The 17,665-nt window shown below is 39.7% G+C and overlaps 1 protein-coding gene across 1 annotated transcript in view; it reads left to right on the forward strand.

The window, feature by feature from the left end:
* Positions 1–17,665, forward strand: part of DOCK4 (dedicator of cytokinesis 4) — a 471,458-nt gene that overhangs the window by 276,477 nt on the left and 177,316 nt on the right. The window contains exons 13-16 of the mRNA XM_069587995.1: positions 1,801–1,926; positions 11,513–11,637; positions 12,759–12,921; positions 16,967–17,073. Coding sequence (XP_069444096.1) covers positions 1,801–1,926; positions 11,513–11,637; positions 12,759–12,921; positions 16,967–17,073 — 521 coding nt within the window. The remainder of the gene's footprint in view (positions 1–1,800; positions 1,927–11,512; positions 11,638–12,758; positions 12,922–16,966; positions 17,074–17,665) is intronic.

The following is a 17,665-nucleotide window of genomic DNA, read 5'->3' on the forward strand; positions in this document are numbered from 1 at the left end:
GCTGCTGAGACAGATGGATTATAACATGTGTTAGTTTATCTTCATTTGCCTGCCTCTGGGTTCTAAAAGGAGCCAATAGTACCACATCAAAGTTGTCACCATCAAACCATCCAGACTGCTCATTCTCCCCTGCTTCAGTCCATGTGGCTTTCGGAGGGCTGATGCGCCTCTATTTTATCGCCTCAGTCACCCAGCTCATGTGGGGTGAGGGTGGGGAGTGAGCTAAAAGATAGGTAAAAATAAGATGAAGATTTAATTATAGTTCCTGAGTGCCTGCAAGATTTAATCTAATTCTCAAAGCAGCTTTCCAACACCAACATTCTATTAGACCCACACACCAGAGGACACGGTGATGCAGCCACATCCTGGCCCTCTTTGCTTACGTCGCTGCCCCTTCAGTATGCCTCATCCTGGTTGGGTTCGCACCCCAGGAAAGGCTTCATCTTCTCTCTGAGCATAATGCTTTTTTAAAAAAGACAGATTTTTCTGATGTTTTATGCACTCTGAAAAGCAAGCAAACCAGCCAACAGAGCCCTGCTTTTGTTGTTGTTGCTTCTTATTGCTGAAGGGGAGTGAAAGGAAGACCCTAATTTAGATGCATGGCAGGCAAATACCTTACGTTTATTTCATCCCAGCCTGATTGTTGCCAGGCTTACGGTGTATGTTGGCAGTTAGCTTTGTAGTGCTGTGTGTTAGGAACCGGGAGTGACAAGTGGCACAATAGTAAGGGTGTTATTGAGTGAAAAGGGTGATAAGAATGTCGATGGAGGATTTTTAGAGTACGGTTTGATCATCCTTTTGATTCCATCATCCACATTCATTTTGAGTTCAGGTTAATGGTGATTGAAAGTTTTTTAAAAAATATAAGTCACCTTTGACTGGTTTCATTTTCTATTACTAATGTAAGTGATGGACTTTTTTCCCTTTGTTTTAAAATAATAGATGGAAAAAGGAATAGGGAACTAAAAGAGAAGCAGCATGTTGAAAATAGGGAAACATATATAAAAACATAAGACATTAATTTTTTTTTTCTGTGGTTCTTGTCTGAGGTTTGGAAAAATGAGGTATGAAAAATGTGTCATTCAGGGTCTTGAATATATTCTACTGTGGTCATGTCACTATAATTGGGGTAACAAAAAAAGATAATTTTTACCGTTTTATTGACTAAATTTCCTTTTGTTTATCAAAATGGCCTGCATCTTGTTATATATGCTCAGTGGAAAATAATGTGATTATGAGTTTGTACCATATATAATACTAAGAATACAATGTTGGTTTCATTGTAATGATCTTTCTTACTTTAAAAAAAAAAAAGAAACAGCTCTATAGATATCCTTAAAATCCTTGAATTTTAACGTCTTTAGATTTGTGCTCATCTTTATGGTATTTGATAAGTAATTATTTACAGACTTTATAAAGTTTTTAAGAAATTAGAACTCCCATTTTAAGTTCAGTGTCTTCCAGGGCTGAAATGTCCCTGCCATTTGCAAGGATGAGTTTGGTGTGGGGGTGTTTCTGTCAGGCAGGGAATGGGGAAGTGGGTGTTGGGACTAGCAGCCAAACTTCTTCTTAGTGTTCTGTTCAAGTTTTTTCCAGCTTCTAGGGACCTTCTTTATAAGTGGATAAACTAAGGTGGTCAAGTTGGAAAAGTGTTCTCTAGATATTTGTCTTATAGACTCTGTTAGTTTTGTCTGAATGTTAATCTTTAGTTTAAAACAATGATACCATAGATTTGGACTTCAGTTTCTGTTCATGCTATTTCTGTCCCTCTGTTTTTAATTCTGGTCTCATTTAATTTAGGTTTAGCTGTTTCTTTACAACTCTTGCATGGAGACATTGAACAAATCAGAAGGGAATACTCATCAGTATTTTCTCATGGAGTATCCATCACCAGGAAGTTGGGTTTTTCTAATATTATTATGCCTGGTAAGTGACTCAGAATGAACCACATGATAAAATATGGCTATTTTGTCTGCTTTTGGCACTTGAGAAAGTTTTCAAACTATCAGCTTCAAAGACTTCAAATGGGCCATGCTGAAGAATAAATTGAGATACTTAATTCTTTTTTTTTTAATCTTTACATTTTTTTTTCACATCCAGATGGATAACTTACGGGGACCATGCCTGCTTTTCATTATGACCATAATAAGAAAGAAAACTGAAGTTGAATTCAGAAAATATTTTACCCTTTGGTGGGAAGTATTATTGAAGTCACTTAGGGGAAATCCTTACAAGTTTTGATAAGAACATTTATTAAGCAATGGTTAGCCTTTATTGGAGAATTTTCCACCTGAGGTATATGTGTATGTAACTAAGCAGCCATATACAAATACCATATGTATTTTTAGTTCTATTTGTATATATATATCAGATCTATATTAGCAACCAAAGGAGATTCCAAAAGAGAATCCAAAACAGTGTTTCTGAGTGGAAATGGTAGAGATTAAGGAGATTCACACTATCCAAGTACATGCCAAGTAATAGTCTTTCTTATGGTTCTGCATCTTACTCTACACAACCGAGCAAAAAAAAAAAATAGAAAAACCAAACAGTCTCAAATTGTTGACAGTATTTTTAGAAACAAGATCCTTTAAGTCACTGTTTAAATCCCATGTGCAAAAAGCAAACCGTGAATATTGCTTTGGACGAGGCCCCTGTTACAGCTGTAAGACTTAGTGGTGGGTTTGTTATCCATAAAGACCTAACATGTTGCAGAAACTGACTGGCATTGATTGCTATGGCATTTGATCTCCTGATGGAAATCACTCACACAGGAAGGGCTAAGAGAACAGCCTGAGAAGTTTCCTGAGATGACCTGACCCAGCTTAAACACCCAGTCTGCCTGAGCATCTCCTGTTACTATTGTCAAAAATGACTGTTTATAACACTGTTTACTTGATGGCATGTTATCCATTGGCTCTTGGAACCATTCATTATTTCCTTCAGTTGCTATAAATAGCTAGTATTTCCTCTTTAGCAGAAAAGAAAAAAAATTTCATCCCACTGGGAAGCAAATTGATGGGGTAAATCTAATATAAAAAACATATTTTAGAACAGAATGCAGCCAGCTGCTGGAAGAATTCCTCAGCTTGGTCTCTGAGCAGTATCATTGAGAAATGGAAAAAATATCAAGCAACATGACACTTCACTGGCTGAATAATTGTCTGGGATGTGCTGTGCTCATGCAGCTCTTGTCTGGCTTTAATGATGGAAATAAACTTACTGTGGAATCGGGCTTGCTTCTGTCCCTTCCCTGCACCACGTTATAATGGCAGGGTTCATGCTGACCAGGGACTCAATCTTCCCCAGACACATGTCTGTAGTGCCTGAGACTGCAAGAGATTTTTTTTTTTAAAGCATTTTCTTTTTCTTCTTTCATTTTTTTTTTCTTCTATGGCTTCTGAGTCTTACAAATTGGATGGAGAAGGGAGAGATGTGTATATAAACTTAAACAGCTGAAAAGAAAGCAGCTTTACAACTCAATGGAATGTTTTACATTGGCAAACATAACAGCTGTTTTGTTTTTCTTTATTTTCAGAATTTTGACTTGCCAATTAATTTTCACTCTCTCACTTGTGGCTTTGATGAAAACTTGAGCTGAGTTTTCAATGAGAAAAATGTATGTGAACAGTATTTCTGATCCCAGTGTTGTACTGACAGTCTGCTAATGTGATGGTTTTTTTTTTCTTTTTCTTTCTCTATACTTGTCCTCCAGGGTTAATTTGTGTTCTGATAGAGGTCAGGATGGGTGAGGCATGTGTTTATACCTACAGGACCTTCATTAACTTAGTCACTGCCTTTCTGCAGAATGAATTATCTGTGGTCCTGACACTAATGGGGACATACACACAACTTTTCTTGAGGGTCACAGAATGTCATCAGTGCCAGACTCTTTTCGGAATGGGAAAAACATGGAAATAGAGATTCATTTTCTTGGTCTGTCTTTTACACAGGTTGGTCTCTGGAATGTCACCTGGTATAAAGAGGCAATCTGCCCCTATGGTTTTGCCTTGTCACAAAGTCCTCTGTTACTAAGGGCCAGTCATTTAGCACTTTATTTCTTAGCCCTGCCGAATTTCCAAAGAAGAAAAGTTTCCCTCTGTGAAGCTCCATTACTGCCACCTATAAACCAAATAACCCTGCAGAAAGTTCCATGGTCTGGTCTCTGAGCTTTTGAGAGGGAGGGTGCTGAAAATGTTTCAGTCAGCGCTCTCCAGTAGAAATGCAATACAAGCCACAAATGTAACTTTAACTTTTCCAGTAGCCACTTGAAAAAAAGATAGGAAGAAAGAGATGAAATTAATTTTAACAGTATATTTTATTTAACCCAATGCATCCATATATCCTTTTAATAGATAGTCCATATAAAAATTTTGTAATGAGTTATTTTACACTATTTCAACTTAAGTCTTTGAAGGCTGGTAACTGTTATAATTTACAACACATCTCTTTTCAGCCAAGTCCCATTTTAAGGACTTAGTTGCCACGTGTGGCAGTAGTTACAGGATTGAACAGCCAAGCTCTAAATGTCTTCACAGACTGTACAGGCAGATCTTGAGCCTTTGCTGAATATCCAGGAGTAATTTTCCACCCACCAGACATTTTGGAACAAAGCTGGCTGATGTGTCAGGCATGTCATGGGTGATCAGGCCGTGCCCTCCTCCCACCCTAAGGGTCCACTCTTACTCTGAGTTTATGATTCTAGGCAGTCATCCTGGTTTCTATACTTTACCTTCCCTACCTGTACACACTCTCCTGGAGACTCATTCTCGTGTGTCTCTGTGTGTGTTAGTCTCTTAGTCACGTCCGACTCTTTGCAACCCCGTGGACTAGGTCCACCAGGCTCCTCTGTCCATGGGATACTCACATATCAACCAGTAAAACTGTCCCTGTTTGTTGTGTGTGTGTGCTCAGTGGCTGAGCTGCGTCCAACTCTTTGTAACCCCATGGGCTGTAGGCCATCTGACTCTTCTGTCCATGAGATTCTCCAGGCAAGAATACTGGAGTGGGTTGCCATTTCCTCCTCCAGGGGATCTTCCTGACCTAGGGATCAAACCCACATCTCCTGAATCTCTTGCATTGCTAGGTGGATTCTTTACCACTGAGCCACTCTAATTAGTACCTTCCAGTGCATTCACTTTTAGTACATCTTCAAAGCTCCTAATCCTACAAGGAATTATGGGGAAGTCGTAGAATGATGGGGCCATGAAGAGTTGAGATTTGGAGACTAGAAGACCTTGCTAAAGATTATTAACAGAGCCTATATTTCAAATGGTAGACACCAATAGTAGCTGTGATAGTGATTTCAAGATTTAAGTTTATTTTCCAGGTATCTTCAAGAGTAAGCCTCCTTTTTGTTTTTTAGGCAATAGTTCAGGTAAGTCAAACTTGTATTTGGTCAAAGTTGACTAGACAATGATTTACAAGACTGGGGAAAGAAAAATGTTGTAGGTATATTTGCCTCCCATTTAAGAAGATATATAGTTTTATTCTTTTAAATATATATATATTATTAGTATTATTTACCACTTACTGGAAGAGATATGTACATCACTGGATGGAATTGCCTCAAATAATCATTCTTTTAGAGAAAGAGGTGGGAACCTACTTGACTTGGTCTTCTCTAAAAAAATATATCCTAAATCTAACTAAAATTCACCACCCCCCAGGCCAAGTCATGTACCTCTACATCACACAGTTGCAACTGGTCTGCTTAAATCTGAACCCCCTGATCATGCCCTTACCAAGGGGACAGTGGTCTCTTAACCAACGAATGCCTCAGTGAACAAGGAGAGAGAGAGGCTAAGAGTCTATTGTGTCACCCTAAGGGTGGATCCCCGCCCAAGTTCACATTGGGGGAGAGGCTGGTGCCCCCAGATTAGGAAGCTGACATACCCCACTGCCCATGGGTGTAGGACTTTCCCCAACTGCTACTATCAGAGATGCATGTGTTGTCCTAGAGTGTAAAGGGCACCCTGTTCCTGCTCCTTTTTCTCTGCACCACTGCCTGGAAAGCCCCTCATGACTGCTGTTGCTGTCATTTGCCACTGCTTGTTTGATAGTCATCAAAAAGAAAAAAATTAAAAATCTACCCCATCAAAAGTTCAACATCTCAAAGTATTCTTTTAAAATAAAACAGAAACAAGAACACCAGGTATGTTTTACTCAAGCGTACTCCATGTGAGAAATCCAAAGTTAATTTTTCATCCCATGCATAAATTTTCCATGTATGTGATTTGCTTTGATTTCAATTACCTGGGAAGCTTGCCCCTGCCCCTTGCTCTGTCCCCTCCTTGAAGATGTCCTGAGGTAATGGAAGTTAAAGTGTGCATGGCATATTGTATTCATTTCCTATGACTGCTGTAACAGATCAGCACAAATGGAGTGGCTTAAAACAATGCAAATGGACCGCAGTTCTGGGGATGAGAAGTTGGCACAGGTCTCTCTGGGCTAATATCACAGTATCAGCAAGGCTGTATTTCTTCTGATGATTCTGAAGGAGAATCTATTTCCTTGCCTTTTCTAGCTCCTAGACGTGGCCTGTACTCCTCTGCTCATGGCCCCACATCATTCAACCTCTGATTCTCTCATTGTATCTCCATCTCTGACTCTGACTTTTTGCCTCTCTCTTATAAGGATCTTTGAAATTAAATTGAGCCCATTCTCATAGTCAAAGAAAATATTCCCGTCACAAGAGTCTCAACTTAAACATGTCTGTAAAACCCCTTTTGTCATGTAAGGTAACCTATTCACAGGTTCATGGAATTAGGACCTGGACATCATTGGGGAGGTAAGGAAGTGCCTGCTACACACACAAAGGGCCATCCGGCTCAACTACATGTCCAGTGCACGAATTTCTTCTCAGATCCCTGGGGATGGTTTCCTGGCTGTACTTGAGTACTTAAATGGCCAAGATCACATCATCACATCTCATGTCATCTCTCAAAATGACTTCTTTCATGTTGAACTAGTTTCCTTTTACCTTCTATCCACTGGGTTGAGTTTTTCTGCTTGTAACCTCAACATTTCAAAGTTCAGTTAATTTCTTGTCACCCTCATCTCTCCAGTAATGAGTGCCTTCTCTGTATTGTTTATGGTCTGAAGCATACATGTTCTGTCTCGTTCCTAGAAATGAAATCATTGCTTGACAACTGGTCTGGCCAATTAGGGTGGGACTAATATCTTCCTTGTTTAGGTCTTTTGGAGGCAAAGGCTGAATTGCACTAGCTTATTTGATTAATGTTCTTATCTCTTGAATTACATTTTCATGGGTAAAGAAGACATACTGATAATACATTAGACACGTTTCTTAATCTCTGTACCTCAGTTTCATCACCTATAAAATGGAAAAAATAGGACCTTGTTTTAAGGTTTCGGAGAAGGCAATGGCACCCCACTCCAGTACTCTTGCCTGGAAAATCCCATGGACGGAGGAGCCTGGTGGGCTGCAGTGCATGGGGTCACGAAGAGTTGGACATGACTGAGCGACTTCACTTTCACTTTTCACTTTCATGCATTGGAGAAGGAAATGGCAACCCACTCCAGTGTTCTTGCCTGGAGAATCCCAGGGATGGGGGAGCCTGGTGGGCTGCCGTCTATGGGGTCAAACAGAGTCAGACACGACTGAAGTGACTTAGCAGCAGCAGCATAAGGTTTATGTGAGGACTTAATGAGATATTCTACTTATAGCACTTGGCAAAGTACCTGACTACTATCTATCTACCACTAAGCACCATCATCATAATCTAAATTCACAAAAATCCTAGTCATTTACATATGGTCTTTTGTTTTTAAGAAGTACAGAAACTTTTATTTTTAAGCTTCAAAAGTGACAATAATTCTCTAGCACAGAAGAGCCACTAGACTAGCCCCTATGGCTGGGGACAGTGTTTTACTTGGTGTGATGAGCTTGTCCTCTGTGACTTTATCCAAGGCATTCATAGGACAGAATCAAAGTTTACAGAACTGATAAAAGCCTGTTGTCCACTGAGGATAAGCCACAAATCAACCCCATTTGATTGTAGTTACTGAACTCTTTTTGAATTTGTTCCTACTGCTGTGGCCTTATTTTTATCTTGTCTACAGTGATATTTTGAAGGCTTCCCAGCAAAACAGGGCCTATGAAACAGGAAAGTGTCAAGCCCGTCAAATTTGCAGAGTAATAAATTTAAGAGGTGCAAGGTGTTAATAAACATTGTCAGGCAAGCAGCTTTTCATGATTGGTGCTATGACTCCATTTCATACTTACCTAATGATTTCTCTCTTAATTACCAAGGATTTGCTTTCTTAACACCATTTGAGCTTATTAGTTTTCTTTAGGTTGGCTTTCTCTAGAGTCAGCCTCAAGTGTATTGACTGTAATTAACACTTGTTTCAACTTTATCCTTCGACATATTTTGGCAAAACATGGCACCTTGCAGAATTAGAACACAGCAAGCTATGGATTCCTGAGGGGGTGGACACATGTAGAATGTCATCCAGGAGAAATGTTCTTGTCGTGTTTTTTCTTTTCAGAGAAATCTTACTTCAGTCTAAAAACTTTGTGAAATAAAAATAAAATTAAAAAAAAAGTTTGGGGGAAGATAAAGAGGGTTTCAGGGACGGTGACAGTTAAAGAACAGAAAAGTAAAATGTGTGTATAAGGTGTGTTTATTTATGAATGTGTTGTATTCTAGAAATTCTACAGAAAAAGAGACATAACCTAATAAAGTAGCCTTGTCCCTCCTACTGGCTCTCCCACCCCTACCTCTGCCTTTACCGCATCCCACTTGAGTGACACAAACACATGAGGCCCAAGGTTTATCTTGCCCTGTCTAGACTAATGTCACAGACAGGAGAGACTGGCAGGGAAAGTTGGAATCAGATCTCCTTATTCCAGTCTTCCTGAGACCCTACAGTCTTTAGGCTTATTTGAACTCAGAAGAGAGAGAAGAATCCAGCTCAGTTATAAGCTAAACCAGCTGCAGGGGTCCATTTGGGAAGCGAAGGCCATGTTAAGCCTCCCTTCGGAAAGACAGCCTCGCTTCCACGGATGTCTCCTCCTCTTAATGAGGGCTTCTCTCGTGGGACAGCGCTTCTGCCTCATGCAGCACCCTGTCCCCTTCTCTGTCTCACTTGGATCCATGGCCGTTAGCATTATTCAGTGTCCTCTGTGTCTTACTTCTTTGTTCAAAATCTTTTCCTACTAGAATCTAAGCTCTGCTGCGAAGGCATTTTTGCTTTGTCCATTGCTGAGTCTGCTGGACTTAACATCTGACACATAGTAGGTGCTCACAGCCTATTTGCTAAATGAATACATGGAGAAAGAATTTCCTGGCCCTGGTGGTATTTTACTCTCCCTCCATCCCTGTTCGTCTGCAGGGCCCAGACTGCACACAGGGAGAAACAGACTGCAGACCTCCCTCCCTCCACTTTGCTTAAGCCAGAATTACTGGCCCTGCCAATAGATGAGAGTTGGAAGTCCCCCTCCCAAGAAACACTTACTCTTCATTTTGTAGGACAGTTAATCCCCATGTGGTTTGGACAAGCTAATCACTCATTATGAGAAATTTCTAAGGTAAAAGCCCCTATAGCTACACTTCCCATTAATCAGTGTGTGTTTTATAGGCTGTGCGTCACCTCAACCACTCATCATATGTCACCTACTCCAGAAGCAAAGGAATTTTCCTACTGTTGTGTGTGTGGGTGTGTGTTCTAAAGTACCTTAATTTTTGTATTGTTTTTTTACCTGGCAAATCTGTTCATGGGAACAGTATTGTCAAGAATTTCCCCTCAGACAGTTGAAATAGCACGTGTGCAGACCATTAGCATTGCAGGCCTGTTTTGAGTTGAAACTGGTGAATTTGGAGACATAGTGTGTGAGCTTATTTATTCTGCATTGGAATTATTAAATAGTGTTGAGAATGTGTGTGTGTATGTATGAATATATATATATAAAATAAGTATATAGAAACTTAAAGATAAATATATAGTAATTAAATGAATCAGGTTATAAAACTGTAGAGAATTTGTGAAATTTGTGGGGTAATATTTTCCTAATTTAAAAAAAAACTAAGATGGTTAAACAAGAAAACTTTCAGAGCATGCAAATGTGTGTGTTGAAATATGTTGCTTTTCTCCTGGAGTTCCAAGTTCATTGCCTTCTCAAGTTGATTTGTAGGAGCTACATGAGAGTACTGAGAAATTCATAAGACAGAGACCACTGTATCAATTGTTTTCAATAATGTATGCCTTACAAACACTTTCTAAAGAGGGCCTGAGATTTCATCTTTTTTAGAATTTATTCAGTGTCTCCCTTTTGTGGCCCATCTGTTTCCTGGTCAGGCAAGGTCATTTGCAAATGATGCTCTTATTAAAAGTCGGCCTTTGTGGAGGAAGGTGGCCGTGCACACTGGTATTCCCCCATGGTTTTGAAAGCTAGGGTACTTTCTTATATACATTTCAGTCAGGAAGTCTGATAACTTTCCCAAATGTGGGTACATTTGTATGGTTATTGTTCTTCGGGTGGTTTGCTTTCTTAAGGAGAGGTTTTGTTTTTGTTTTTGTTTTGTTTTTAAATTAGAACAAAGCATTATTGCTTTTGAGTGTTCAAATGTTTGGAAGCTGTGTTAAGTAAAAGTATATTCAACCTTGCTGACCTCACCAATATTTACCTTCAAAAACTTTCTAGTCACGTTTTTGACTTACTTCTCGTGTCCGTACCCACTTATTGCCTACCCCTAATTTAATTCTTACAGGAGAAATAAAAGCAGGTTGTCAAGTGTGTTTGCCTCTCTTTGCTAGTTGACATACAATTTCTTTTTTTTTTTTTCTTGCAGTAGTAAGAAAGGGGCAAAATGAAAAAGCATTCAAGTTTCATAAATAGCCAATGGAGAAAAAACAATAGATGATATATGTGTACATAGACTAGGTCAGTTTGAATCCAGGGCCTTTCTCATTTGTTTTATTGCTTGATGGCAAGAAATATTAAGCCAAGTGTTTCTGTATGACTGAATTATTCTACATCTGTGTTTGTAAAGCACTAATCTGGATTCTTCCAGGGGTGAGATCATTTCATCCATGGATTTTAGAAGATTTAAATTGTAACTGTACCCTTTGCAGTCCTATCATTTTCTTCCACTTAAGTATTTCTTCTTCTCTAAGTGCCTTGACTATAAAGTATTGAGACTAGTTTCTTTGAACCACCCCTGCTCAGCTGTCATTCTGTAATCACACCTCATAAATGAAATGAAGGAAATATTGAAAAATGGTGAAACTTGACAGCACCTTTCTACCCAGGTCCTTTATTTCCCTCCTAAATGTACGTTTTCAGTATTGCTAATTTCAAGCTAGCAGAGGCTGGCCTTTGCTTTTCTTGGATGTTGGCAGTAAGGGTGAGGATCTTATTATAGAGGTATAAATAATGTATATTGTATGCTAGAACACTTTTTTATGAACTAAACTTTTCCTTGATAGAACACTCTATTATACTTCCTATATATATAATGCTATTTCAATTTCCCTCTCCTGCTAGGTGAAATGCGGAATGATTTATATATCACTATAGAAAGGGGAGAATTTGAGAAAGGAGGAAAGAGTGTGGCCAGAAACGTGGAAGTTACGATGTTCATTGTAGAGAGTAGTGGCCAGACCCTGAAGGTACGTTAATGCTGAATTCTTTTTGGTAAAACAATTTCACATCCTTGCCTTGGGTTCATCTTTCGTGCGATCGGTTAACTTATGATTTGCAGTATTTTCAATCTTATTTTTCTCCTCCACACCCGTGTAGTTTGTTTGTTTGTTTTTAATCGTGAAAAGAGGGGAAATAAGCTTTCAGTTTGTTTAATTAACATGTCAAAAACATCCTCATAGCAGCTATTCCTTAAATGCGGTGTTTTTATCCCATTTCACTTTTATCCCTTTCATCTGTTATAGTTTTGGAGAGGTGTACTTTTTCTTTCTTTCTTTTTTTTTTTTTTGCTGTGTGTTTTATTTTATTTTAAATATAAATTTATTTATTTTAATTGGAGGTTAATTACTTTACACTATTGTATTGGTTTTGCCATATATCAACATGAATCCGAGAGGTATACTTTTTCTTTGTGGAGTTGGTTTTTTTTTTTTTTTTTTTTTTAGTTGCTCAGTCATGTCTGACTCTATGCGACCCCATGGACTGTAGCTCTCCAGGCTCTTCTGTCCATCGGATTCTCCAGGCAAAAATACTGGAGTGGGTGGCCATTTCCTTCTCCAGGAAACCTTCCCTACCCAGGGATTGAACCCAGGTTTCCCACATTGCAGGCATTCTTTAGTGTCTGAGCCCATGTTTAATCCTATGTATTTTCATTATGACCAAAATAGGACGTGGAGATTAGAGTATTGCTAATCAGGGTGATCATATCAGATTCCTTTGTGGAAGAAGTATTTCATGGGAGCCCCGGGGCTTACTGAGTTTTATAGGAAGGCACAGAAGGCTTTTGGCTGTAACTGGTTGAGAATTTTGCTTTGTAGTTAACTCCAAGTTGGGCATGCAGTTGCCCAGCTAGCATATGTCACTGAGGTCCACCTTTGAGCAATTAGGTCCTGGGAGACCAGCCTCAGGATGAACCAAACACAGCCTGCCCACAGAAGCAGGTGCAAAAACAGCCCTGAAGAGGACTGAGGAAGTAATTTCACATTAAGTGCTGTTTTGGGAGCACACAGACACAGCAAAGCAATTGTTCTGCTCCTTCCAAATCATCTTGAAATGAAGCTGTCTTTAACCTGCATGTTTCCTTTGTCAGGATTTTATATCCTTCGGCTCTGGAGAGCCACCGGCTAGCGAGTACCACTCCTTTGTGCTTTATCATAACAACAGCCCCAGGTGGTCCGAGCTGCTGAAACTTCCTATCCCCGTGGATAAATTCAGGGGTGCACACATCCGCTTCGAGTTTCGGCATTGTTCCAGTAAGTGGATGGAGTGTCTCCGTGGCCTTGTTATGTTGGGTACTGCTTACTAAGCTGAAACAACAGTGTGGGATAGTCTGTAGAAAGTGTGTCACAAACCAGAGACCTCCATGAGAGAAAAATGGAGGTGAATGGAATCCTGGGAGGTGAATGGGTGTCATTCTCAAAAAACCAATAACCTCTATGGAAAGAGATGAAAGAGAAGGAGGAAACGAAGTAGCTGTAGAAATCTACAAGGTTTTTCTTAAGGTGATCACTTTCATAAAAATCAATTCATCACTTTCACAGCCTAGGAAAACTAAACAGAAAGAGGAGATGCATTATTAAAGGCCTGACTAGCTTGTGTGGTCTTAGGCACCCCTGACCTATGTGCTGTCTTTTCAGCCAGGAGCTGATCCAGCCCTTAGACAGCTCAAGGGAACCTTCGGGGACTTTCCTAGGCATGTGAAGTTACCAGGAAAGCCTCTGATTGGCTCAGATTCATATTTGATTTGCATATATATATATATATATACACATCACTGTGCATTCTCAAACATGATTGGCACTTTACAGGAATAGCAAGGAGGCCAGAATGAGCAAGTGAGAGAGTTGGAGGTGAGAACCAGAGAGGGAGCAGCAGAACCAGATCCTCTGCTGTGTTTTAGGTCATGGGAAGGAGGGCTTTGAACTTTATTTGGAGTGAGAAAGAAGCATTACAGGTTTTAGATTGGTTAAGTCTGCCCACTGTATGGGTGATAGATTGAAGGTGGGCCAGATGGGAACAGAAAAGCCATTCAGGAGGCTTTTGCAGAATTCCAAGTATGAGATTTAAGTGGTTTGATTCTTTTATACAGATTTATTGACAGATTGGATCTGAAAGGTGGAGAAAATTCAAGGTTGATCTCAAGATTTTGGCCTCAGAGTGAAGGGGTCATTTAATGAAGTGGGGAAGACAACAGGAAGAAGCTGTTTGGAGAGAAAAAATCAAACATCCCATTTTAAATATGCTAAGTCTGAGAAGTCTATTAGATATTCAAGACATCAAGTAGATATTTGAATGAGATCCAAACTGGAGACTTAAACTTGATAATGAGAACATGTAGTTCATTGGTGTGCTGTAAATATTTAACCAGCACTCAGAGTGATGGAGAGGGGAGGGGAAGCCCTAACTTATAGCATTTGCTGATTTCCATGGGGTAAATATTCCCACCATGGTCAATTTTAAGCTGCCAACATGATGTCACTGATCTTGTAGTTGAGGGAAGATGCATACTGTCAGTTCTTATGAACCAGTACAGGTTAGCTCCAGGATATCACAGATAAACGTGGTTTTCAAAGCCATGAGACTGGACGAGATGTCTACGTAAAAAGTTTAGATAGCAAAGGGAAGTCCAAGGGTGGATCCTTGGGTCATTGACACATTTAGATTTGGGGAGAGTGAGAAGTAGTCATTAAGTAGATTAACAAGGAATAGCCAGTGTGGTTGAAGAAGAATCAAAGGAAAATAGAACCTAGGAGACTAAATGAGGAAAGCTTTTCACAAGGGGGTTGATCATGGGTCAGGTGCCAGTGATAAACAGAATAAGGACCCGGAAATGATCTCCTGATCTGGCATCATGGAAGTCATTTCTCTTGGATTTGTGGAGTTGAAGGCTGACTGGAGTCAGTCAAAGAGTAAGATGGAGAAAAGGAAGGGCAGGCAGTGAGTACAGACAGATATTTTAAGAAGCTTTACTATAAAGAATGCTGGCGAGCAGAGAAGTGAGATCGTAGCTATAAAACAAGTAGGTCATAGGAAGTTTTTGCTGTTGTTTCTTTTTTAAAATGGAACTTTTAAAGCATGTTTGTTGGGGAGAAATCGTTCAGTAGAGAGGAAAACCTGATGATGTAGGGAGTGGGGACACCTGTAGGAGCAGTGTCCTTGAGTTGGGGAAGGAGCACAGGACCTAGGACTCAAGGATAAAAATTAGCCTTGGGTGGGAGCATGGGCAGTTCAGGGCTAGGAGGGCAGATGCAGGTGAGTGATAGGTGGATGCGAGGGTGTGAGGGAGTTCTCTCTCCATGAGCTGAAAGTGAAAGTATCAAGGTATTGGAGGCTTGAGAGACAAGGAGAGTGGATGAAATTATTGTCTAGAAAAGTAGAGTGTGCTGATGAGGTAAATGTAGAAAGTTTGCCTATCCGAGGATGCTTTTGTAGTGTGCATTAATTAAGCTTAGGTTAGGCATAGAATAAGCCACAAATTGGATTCTGCCAAGGTGTAGTGTTATGAGTGGACATGTGGAAGGGGGAGTGTTGAGGGTATTTTCACTTGAGGTGATTAGAATGATGGGCCATAGAAATGGGAGGTGGGAGTGAAGGGGTAAGGAGTGGTGAGTCGATATACTGGAGGTCCCAGGGGGCAGAATTGTTCAAGTTGAGCTACAAGAAGAAATATATTGGAAACTCAAGAGGTGGAATCCATAGATTAAGGGGTTTTATTAATAAAAGGGGATTGTATTATACATATTATACATAACAGTCTATTTAGTTCATTAATCCTGATCTAATAGCTTAGGGAAAAAGGCTATGTACTTTAAACTTTACTTGTTATTTATTTTTATTTTATAACCAAGGGCAAATTTAGGGAAGCTATTGCTTTGTTCCTTACCTTTGCTAATTTTATGCATCTTGGAATTTTTTGATCTTTCCTAATTGAATACCAAAAACCACACCAAAAAGAGAGTCAAAGCAACTTAAGAAATTATTTCTAAATAAGTCTTGCCCCCTAAATCACAAGTTCCATACCCGGCACACTCACTGACGTAGAAATCTCTTTCCAGAGATCTTTGCTGTGACTTTTGTTTGAAGAGTGTTGGTATTTCCCCATTTTCTCTGTAGGCTTGAAATTAATGATTTAAAATGAAAATCCTTCACTGTAATCACAATTCAGGGCTTCCCTCATGCTAGGAACCTAAGCCAGCCAGCTAGAATTACTCTGTGCACAGGGTTCCACATCCCTGTGGTTAAATGCCAGAAACTATTAAAAGAGGATAATGTGTTTATTATTAGAGTCTCTTGTCCGATCCTCAGGATCTCCATATCTGACTCCTCTAGCATGGGGCTTACTGTATCCCAAAGCTGGACTTCTCTGTCAGGTAAAACCTCTACTTTTACAGTTGTATGGGCAAGAATAACAGGCCAGCCCATGATGTGTGCCAGCCTGCAACTCTTCTCTGCACGTCTAAATACAAGGACAGAGTCCAGTTGAACAAACCAGATTCTCTTTCTTGCGGTCCTTCATTTTTGGAGAAGCTGAAGCTGGGTGGAAGGTACTAGACTGGCACACAAGAGGTCTGGAGCAGGTAACACTGTGATAGACCTCTCAGTTTCCTTATTTGTAAACAGTTGCCAATGACCCTTGTTCTAGCCATTGTAATTCAGTTGGACATCTGAAAACCTCATTGCCTCATTTCTGGCATACAAATTCTACTGCAGTCAACTCTTATCAAACTATTGATTGCAGTTTATGTTTGTCTACTTGCCTGATTCCAAGGAGGTGGCTTTCAGAGGTCTCTGTTTATACATGTGGCTGTAGGGAGAGTTCATTCATTCACTCATTCATTTATGTTCCATACATTTATTGAGAACCTACTATGTTCTTGGCATTCTTTGAGATACCAAGCATAGAGTAAAATAAAGCAGACAAGAGTCTTGCCTTCTGTGGTGCTTATGTTAAGGAGTAGAGGTTGGGTTGTGAGGAGAAGAAACAGAAAATCTACGACTTCAAAAAACAAACAAAACACATAATTTCAAATAGTGAATCCCTTGAAGAAAATTAGTCAAGGAATATAACTTATGGTTACGAGGCAGGACTATAGGGTTAGAGGGTGGCCGCTGTAGACAGAAGTCCCATCATAAGAGCTGCTCTTCATTGTGTAAAGGGAGCAGGTGTGTGTGTTGGGCAGGAGGGGCGTGTTCTATTTCTTCATGATCACTCATCTCCACAATCTGTGTGTCTGAGCACAGTGTGTAAGCATACACTGAAATGACTGACTGATTCTTTTCTTTTTTTTCCTTCTACAGCAAAGGAGAAAGGAGAGAAGAAATTGTTTGGCTTCTCCTTTGTTCCCCTGATGCAGGAAGATGGTAGGACACTTCCAGATGGCACGCATGAGCTCGTTGTGCATAAGGTAACATCAGTCAGAGGTTGGGGGCAGTTGTGAAAAACAGGGCAGAAGTACTAACTCACAGTCTTATCCTCACTCTGGAAAAGAGAAAAAACGGACTGCAAAGATACTCTTTTGGATGATTGCTGGCAGAGAGAGTGCATTTTTTAGAGTAGTATCTCTAGATTCTGTCATATTCTGACACGTATTTTAAAGATTTTTTTTTAACTTAATTGAAATAACGGTATTTGGCTAAGTCTATAGGGTGACCTTGAAATCCTATCCATGACTGTGATAGGATTAGATAAACCTTACAAATAAGGTTTTTAAAGTTTTAATATATTAATATTTTTAAAATACCCCCAATACTTGCTTTCTTATCTGTATATCCCAGAAGCAAATTTTGCAAGGTCACCTTTCCATTGGTCTCATTTGCTGCTCTCAGGAAGCAAGGGAAAAGTAAGTAGCTGTTCCTTGTTATGACAGCTTCAGTGGTTGTTACTCTATTTTTTTGTCCCAAGAATTGGCATGCAAACATTTGGGGAGAAAAATATAGTGTAGTAGGCAATAAAAAGAAAATTCACCTAAAAAGAGATCCTTAGGAATTATCAGAGAA

The sequence above is a fragment of the Ovis canadensis genome, chromosome 4 (assembly GCF_042477335.2).
Source record: "Ovis canadensis isolate MfBH-ARS-UI-01 breed Bighorn chromosome 4, ARS-UI_OviCan_v2, whole genome shotgun sequence".
Classification (NCBI taxonomy): domain Eukaryota; kingdom Metazoa; phylum Chordata; class Mammalia; order Artiodactyla; family Bovidae; genus Ovis; species Ovis canadensis.